This window comes from Glossina fuscipes, unplaced genomic scaffold (genome assembly GCF_014805625.2).
Source record: "Glossina fuscipes isolate IAEA_lab_2018 unplaced genomic scaffold, Yale_Gfus_2 59, whole genome shotgun sequence".
Classification (NCBI taxonomy): Eukaryota; Metazoa; Arthropoda; class Insecta; order Diptera; family Glossinidae; genus Glossina; species Glossina fuscipes.
Genome location: NW_023998431.1, coordinates 6,524,560 through 6,533,466, shown reverse-complemented (window position 1 = coordinate 6,533,466; position 8,907 = coordinate 6,524,560). Strand labels below are relative to the sequence as shown.

The 8,907-nt window shown below is 30.7% G+C and overlaps 1 protein-coding gene across 8 annotated transcripts in view; it reads left to right on the top strand.

Annotated features, from left to right (window-relative positions):
- LOC119637506 (troponin I) overlaps positions 1–8,907 on the top strand; it is a 29,646-nt gene that overhangs the window by 7,992 nt on the left and 12,747 nt on the right. For 3 of the 8 annotated variants that reach the window (XM_038033566.1, XM_038033562.1, XM_038033567.1), the window contains exons 3-5: positions 414–542; positions 620–743; positions 6,240–6,340. In XM_038033566.1, coding sequence (XP_037889494.1) covers positions 414–542; positions 620–743; positions 6,240–6,340 — 354 coding nt within the window. Of the gene's footprint in view, positions 1–413; positions 543–619; positions 744–1,121; positions 1,223–1,937; positions 2,039–5,242; positions 5,344–6,239; positions 6,341–8,907 lie in introns of all 8 variants that reach the window. The other 5 variants (XM_038033564.1, XM_038033569.1, XM_038033563.1 and 2 more) reach the window with 3 other exon arrangements.

Below are 8,907 nucleotides of genomic sequence, written 5' to 3'. Positions count from 1 at the left end.
ACCAGCGGCAGCGCCTGCACCAGCACCGGCTGCAGGAGCGGCGCCCGCTGCTGCTGCTAAGCCAGGAACAGCGCCGGCCGCAGGAGCGGCGCCCGCTGCTGCTGCTAAGCCAGGAGCAGCTCCAGCTGCTGGAGCGGCGCCTGCAGCAGCAGCTAAGCCAAAAGATCCTAATGATCCTAAAGTTAAAGCTGAAGAGGTACAAAAGCGCCGTAAAGACTGTTTCAATTCTGTTTAAGCGTAAAAGCGAACAATCTTGGTGTCTCGGTGTTTGTGTCCATGCACGCAAAATGTGACGTTTTTCGTGTACTGTGTGTGTTCATTTTTCATCACAATGTCTTCAAATCTTCTCGAGAAAAAAAAAAAAAGAAATGCAGATCAGGAATCCTAAATAAGTAAATCTCTATTTAATACAGGCAAAGAAAGCTAAACAAGCCGAAATTGAACGCAAGCGTGCTGAAGTGCGTAAGCGCATGGAAGAGGCTTCAAAAGCTAAGAAAGCCAAGAAAGGTTTCATGACTCCGGAAAGAAAGAAGAAACTTAGGGTAAGCTTGACTTAATAACGCTTAAGTTCAATTAAGATAAAATTAACTTTGCTTACTTTTTAAAATATTTTAAACAGTTGTTGCTACGCAAAAAAGCTGCCGAAGAATTGAAAAAAGAACAAGAACGTAAGGCTGCTGAACGTAGACGCATCATTGAAGAGCGTTGTGGCAGTCCCAGAAATCTCAGCGACGCTAGTGAAGGTACGTTTGCTTAGGGTTCCATTTTCAAAAAATTCATATACAATAACAAGACCAATACTACATTACATACAAACACATATCAACGACATACACGTATCAATGAACATTTATATGTAGAATCAAACCGTATCATTTTTTTCACCATTGCAAGTCCATAAAAGGGATTACTTCCAAGGTTTTTTTTGTTACAGAAATCTCAAGTTTATGCATACAAACATATATATATATATATATATATATATATATGTATATATATATATATACAACATATATATATGTATGTATATACATGTATGAAGTTTATACATTTTTCAACCTTCACAATAATTATCGAATACTATAAACTAAAAAAAAACTCATTCCCCCTCCTCTCAACAGAACAATTAAAATCCCTTTGCAAACAATATCACGACAGGATTTGTAAGTTGGAGGATCAAAAGTATGATCTCGAATACGTTGTTAAGCGCAAGGATGTCGAGGTATACACTAAGTATCAAAATTCAAACAAAAAAAAGATTATCTATTTCTACAAAATTCCTGCTACTGAGCTATTATTTCACTTTATACCACGTTTTACGTTTTACTTTTCCACTTACACGATAACTAAAATAAAAGGTTTTTAATAAGCAAAGCGAAAAACACACAAAAGTTTTGTTAAGCGAAAGAAGAAAAATATTTTAAAAAAATTTTTCATTTAACTTTTTTATTCCTTTACTTTTGCGTGTTTTTGTGCTTTCGCTCTTCTATTTATAATCTTTATCTAAATACGAAAAAATTTCAAATTTTCGGTCTAACACACTTTTCTCAGTTTTCTCTCTCTTCTTTTCTTTTATCTTACTTCTCTATTTCAATACTTGAAATTTTTGCACAAATATTACTAAATAAGTATTTAATTAATTATAAATAACAATGAAAACCAAAAAAGGTCATCCAATAGTTACACAATGGTGGAAATAAACCAGAATCACTCACCCCAGTTAAGTGTAATCCTAAGTGCAACAACAAACAAGCAAACAAACAAACAAACAAATAAACTCTTTACATCTACTCACAATCACAAGTTTATAGAACTTTACAATAAATTTTTTTTTTTTTTTTTTTTTCTCATTTCTTTAAAAAATAAAATTCAATTATTAATTTATTTTTGCGATAATTCCCTTTATTAAAAAAAATAAAAAATAAAATTTCCTCTAGCCGCTCTTAAGAAAATTTGTCAAGACTATTATGATAAAATTTTGAAATTGGAAGATCAGAAATATGACCTCGAATACGAAGTTGCCCGCAAGGATTTAGAGGCAAGCATTTTATTTTTGAAAGTATCGTTCATAATATTTTTCTTACTAAAAAGCAAAGGAAAATACATAATTATATTTTTAACAATTTTTTTAATAATAGACGATCATACGCTATATACTCATATATGTGGTTACATATTCATTCAGACAATTCTCAAAAAATATTTAAAACGATTCGATTTTCTGCTGATCCTTTTGTTTTAAAGTTAGATGATTGTATGTGACTCCCGCTATTCATTTTTATAGCACTTCTTTGAGGAGTAGGAATGTTTGCCCTGTACGTGCACTATTAAAACTGTATATCGTTTCAATAATGCCCATCCATCCATCCGTCTGTTATTCAAATCCTCAAAGGACTACGACACAAATGAAATTGTCTTTCAATACTTTTGACGTGATTCCGCAAAATGATTTTGGAAATTTTAATGAAGCGAAGAACTGAATAAAAAGAACTCGATTTCAAACATTCCCATTAAACGCGCTTGCAAATAGCGAAACAAATCAAGCGGTTACACTGATCAAAATTTACCCTCTGGACTTGAAAATTGTTTCCCTAGTCTTGTAAAGAGAAAAGGGGGACGATAAAGGTTCTGCGTGACAAATTCACTTTCAGATTCAGACTCGGCGCCGCGACTAGATATAGAAAAGGGTGAGGCCTGTATCTGCATTGGGTGCATTTAAACTGACACATTTTTTGTTCTATATGCACCCTATATATATTATATTCATGTGTAATTCCATGGCAAATATGTGCAGATGGATTGCTTAACCAAGATCTCGTCAAATTTTAAGCTTCTGTGAATGCGTCTAAGCCTATAATTGATATCTTTCCAGGTTATATCCATCGAATCTCGGTAGTCGTTGTAGGTGGTTTTAAAAATGCTTGCATATCAGTATTATCCGTAACTAATTCTTGCTTGGAAATTCTTTTAATAAACGTAATCACGGTCTAAAAAAATCTCTAAACGTCAGTTAGTTTCAGTCCGTGAACATTGGCTTGCGTCTTTCTATAAGGGAAAGCCCAGACTTTCAAGAAAAAATTTCCTTTCATGTATCGAAAGCAATCCATTCTGTCAGACCTTATTGAAGGCGTTTTCTACATTTTAAAATTTTCAATCGGAGAAACTTTTACTTCCAACGGCAGCTGTGATATATAATACACAACAGCAATGTTCGATGGTGCCTGGTTTATGTCTGAATCCGAAGTGGTGGTCCTTGCAGAAACATGCACCGAACAGCGTCAGAGGGAAGCATCCATCAGTGAAAAACCTTGCCACTAGAGAGCTATTTAGCGGCCATATATTATTTGTATCATATCCTGTCATTTATACGAGAGTTTTGGACTTCTTTCCATCCATATTTTCGAAGTTACGGGCGATGTGAAAGTCATGGTCGTTTTTTATTAGGAGGGTAATATGACGATAACGGAATACATGAGACATAAGTTAACTCATTTTTAGATCAGATAGCGCTGCCAGAGCAGCTTTCCATTTGGTTCTTCATCTTTTCGAGACCAATGGATTGATAAGTTGTTGATTCTTATCTCTGCCCGGTACAATAGTCGCTAGTATTGGTTGCATTACGATCGTTTCTGTTTGCCTCTGCATCGGAGCAAAATTTTAAAATGCAGTACAATCTAAAAAGCATAAAAACTCTAATACAATTTTTTACATCTATAACCTATATAGCCTATCATATGGCACAATGACATGATTTTGTGAGGTAGTTTGTCTATAAGGTTACTTACATTTAAACAGTTACAATTTTAGCATCAACCGCTTACGTCGTGTTGCACTGTAGGGGAAGTGATGGTAAGAATTATGCAACGAAGAGGGAAATTTTCCCTAACGCTTAGGATTGCAATGCAGATCGTTCTATATGACAAGTTGACTTCCGTCTTATTGAAAAGATCGTTCTGACGAGGTTCTTACGACACCTTTTCATTTACACATATATGAGTATGCCAGATTATTAGTGTTTGTATAGAATTAAATAAAAAAATTTATTAATTTTTTTATAACATTCCACAAACCTAGTAAAATCGAACGTCTAATACTTTTCATAACCTTCATACTAAATACGGCGTTAATTAATTTTGAAACTGGGTTCGCTGAGTGTAACATATCAGTAGTTTTGCGTATTTTCTTTTTATATTTCTTTTTTTTATGGTAGAAAGTTCTGGCCGCGCAATAAATATTCGCAGTAGTACATATGTCTCAAATAATTATTGATATGGTTTATCTTCACCTAAAATAATCAAAGTTTAAAATAAAAAGCAAAGCATTTAACAAAAAAGAGTTTTTCGAAACCATTTTTTTTTATTTTTTTATTAATTGTATATATATTTATCTTATCACTTTTATTAAGCTAACAATCTTAAAAATGTTATTTTTGGCTTTTTCTTTTGTAGAAGCTGAATTTTGTTTTTGAAAAGCTTTTACTAAAACATGTTTTTGACAAAAAAAAAAAAAAAAAAAAAAAAAAAAAAAAAAAAAAAAAAAGGAAATGAAAGAACACCTTTTTATTACATAAAGAAAAGGCGCGCGTTGCATTTCCTAGAAAACATCGTCGATAAATTTTCTAGCAGGCAAAACATGACATCATTAAACATAAACAACATTTTATAAACATCTTATGTGGAAGAGGGAAAAACATATAATAAAAATTTTAAAATGCTGCAGTGAATATTTTATATTAAGAAACAGGAAACCAGCGTGGAACTCTCAATTGGTAGTTTCTATTACCTATTTATATGTCATACGATATTTTTGATGTGTTTTTTTTTTTTTTTTTTTCCTTAATTAAGACGAGTTTTTTGTATATGATTTTGTCATTGGTAAGTTTTTATTACTGATGTCAGTATGAGTGCTTAGTGTTAATAGCAACCATACGCCTCATATGTCCACTTATATATATAATATATAACAAATTTGATACGATTTTTTGCACATAAACGCGTGTATGATATAAATAATTTCCTCTCACAAAATATTCACTGTGTTGTTAGTATCTTTTAAAGACAAAAGAATTTTTTTCTTCATTTATTGAACAAAAATGGTAAAACATGTACATTTGATTTCTTTTGATTATAATTTAATTTTAAATGATCATAGTTATTCATATAAACATTTATAATATGTGTTCATTATTTACATACACATATGTGTATATAAAAAATATCTATAAAAAAATCGCATAACACAGCCGAACTTCAAACTATATGCAAAGAATATTGGAATCGTCTTTACAAATTGGAGGGTGACAAATTTGATTTAGAGCATATCCAAAAAGTTAAGGCACAGGAGGTAAATGTTTAAGAAATTTTCTTTTTAATAATCTCTTAAAAAATACCTACCAATTGCAAAAAAAAAAAAAAAAGATCAATAAATTTAATGAATGAATGAATTCTGTATACATTTTTAAATATTAAAAAAAAAATCTTTATATATCCAACAACAAAAACAACAAAAATAAATAAATACATTAAGCCAAAAATGATTTATGCAAAGATAACCCCTTTAAGTGAATGACATGTCTGATATGTTTAAGTTATTGAAAGTTCGACTGGCTGCTTTTTAAATAAATGAAAGCGTACAAATGTGGGCGAGAGTGCGTGTGCGTGTATGTGTGTGAAAAATTACTTAAGATCTTTCTTGAAAATAGAGAGTTCAGGAGCTTTCTCTATCTTAATAACATTTCGTTTGGATTCGCATATAAATTACCTTAATATAATGCTCAACTTATTTTGCGGCCTCGTAATTACGAAAGAAAATCAAAATTTCTTATCCTGCCGAATTTTGAATTTTGTTTATTCCATTTCCTGTATACTTCAAAACAACAAACACAGCAACAGTGATAGCATCAGAAACCTAAATCCACATCAGAACACTTAACATAATATTTTCCTCTCCAAAATTTCTAAGTACAGTTCGAAGTAAAGCAAAAAAAAAAAAAAAAAAGGAAGAGAAAAGAGAAAAAATTCATATCAGGAAGCAATTTAATCAATGTCTTAGATTTTAGTCACTCATCTGTCTTTATCTCTTTTTCTCGCTGCGTACGTTTATCAAAATATATTTTCTATTATATATGTTTTAGTACAAAAAAAAAAAAAAAACCATTAATAAATAAAACAAATGCAAAGCACAAAAGAATTTCTAGAGTACTTTTGACAAAAAACCAAATATTCAACTAAATTTTCCAGGCGAATTACAAGAGATATGCGAAGAGTATTTCGACCGTATGTATCAATGTGAAAGCCAGAAATGGGATCTGGAATACGAAGTCAGGAAAAAAGACTGGGAGGTACTGCAACAATAAATTAAGCAAAAAAAATTTCTAAAAAATTTGTGTTTTTTTTTTACTTTTGTCATTCACATTTCCTACATGCAAATATATACAATGCAAAAAAAAAAAAAAAAAAAAAAAAAAAAATCAATTCGTATTTTTGTGTTAATTATCATCTTTTTTATATAAGTTTTACGCTCAAAGTTCATAGAGAAATCGAAGGTGTATTCTTGTGTTTTTAATTATAATGCCTACTTTTTTGTATGTGTTTCTCAAGACATTAATTCAAAAAATGAAAATTCCAAAACTGTTAATTTCAACATAAACACACGAAGGCACATCAAACAGTACATCTATACACTGGCATAGAAAACTGCAAAAGTATCACAACTGACTTACCGTCGCACATATACCCATAATGAAACACTTTCACAACGACTTTTAAAATTTTACCATTTACCGAATTCGTAGCGAATTATGAGATAGGTGTCTTAAGGTTTCTTTCTAATCTTAATTATCGCTAAAAGAATGGGGACAGATAAAATTTACGGAGCGATCATCGGTCCGACTGCCCGAATGTTGTTCGAATGGTGAAAATTGCAAAAATGACGACTGGGCCTAACAAAAGTTACAAACTATAATTATATATACATGCTTCAATTTTTATTAAGATAAAGATCCAGAACAATGGCATTATATTGGCACATTCGCTTGCCATTTTTCTTATACCACATGGACCTTTGATTGTACTGTTGAGCACGAGTTTCTTTTACAATATTCTTCCAACGATTAGACTTAAAATAAAATGTCGCAAAAAAGTTGAGTCGAATTTCTTTATATTCCCCCTTATAACCTTATGTCCGATCGACTATATCATAAGTATCGTGAATTGTCTCTTTATACATATATCATGTAGACCTAAAATCAAAAGCCTGGCAGCTAAAACGGTATAGCCTAACAAGCCCGTTAAATATTCCAACTATTTTGTATAATACAATTAATTGTTCATTTATTTTCGTTACATGTTATTGAAAATTAGAACTTATTTGCATATACAGGACTAGGTGTTAGAAAAACGTTTATAAAGGAGGTGGTTCAACATTGGCCACATGCTGTTGAAATTTTCAACATTCATTTAGTTTGCCGAGTTTTTATTCTTTTTTTTTGTGTGTTCCTCATTGAACAATTTTTTAAAATAGAGCGTTATAAGGAGAGCGGTCGTAAAATTGTGCGATCTTATCCATTTTTAATAGTGGATGGTGTGTCGGAAAGACAGACCGGTGGATTGATCAGATGGACTCAGAAAATAATTCCGAATCGATTGGTATATCAACGATAAATTAATCTCAAGTCATTCTGAGTTTTGCATAAATTTCGAAAAACTTTGAGTTTTGTACCCTTAACGCAGATGACGACGAGTATAAGAATTTGAATATCAAACCAAAGCAAGAAGAATTACTTGTTGTATTTCTAATCAGCCGTCGGTTAACAAACCCAACATAACGGACTACAAGGCTCAGAGAGAAGCTAGTATCTTTCTTTTCTTCAATCTCTATTGGAAATCAAACAATAGATATAGTATAGAATAGTAAAGATAATACAGATAGTATAGACAGTATAGAAACCAAAAAAATCATAGCCACCGACCAGCAAACTGTGTCAGTTAATTAATTTTCGATAGCGTTTGCTTAGATTCAAATTTTCGTAATTACGTTTACTCACTTATTATTTACATACTTTTACCTGCACATACACATAAATCATTTATCATAACACAAACATTGGAATTTTCTTGGAGAAAATTTTATAATTTAATTTTTTTTTTTCTTCTATTATTATTATTATTGTTATTATTTTGGTGATGATGATGATGATATGTTGATCATTTTGACCTAAATGTGAACTCATATAGATAATGATGATGATTATGATAATGATGATGTTTGAAAACAATGACAATTTAATAATGTTTTGTGTTTTTATTTATTTATATAAATGTAAATATGTGTATATATAAAAAAATACATACATTTATATATATGTATATATATATGTATATATGTATGTATTTATATAAATATAAATATATGTATATATAAATATACATATACATAAATACGCACATATATACATTATATATATATTTAAACGTTAATTATATTTTATTTTGTTTAATACAAAACTCTCTTTGTCAAAATAACAAAATAACGGCGAAGCAAAGCGTTGATGAAAAGGAAAATGCATTTTTTAAATTAAATTGGATAACAATGCCACTAGCACCGTTATATAAACGTTTGTTATGCAATGCACAAAGCAAGCAACCATTAGCATCACTACCACTACCATTACCATTATGCACTTTTGGCATTTAAGTTCACATAGAACCTTCCTAACTGTACTTATAACTTGACAGCCGTTAAACCTATCATTTCTTACTTTTGTTTTAGCCAAAACCATTTTGCACAAACAGAAATAAAAAAAAAATTTTTTTTATGTATTTTAATCTTAGGACATCCATATCATTGAGTTGAGTTTTTCTTCTTTTCTTTCAATTTATTTAAAAACTATTGCAATTTTTTTTTTTT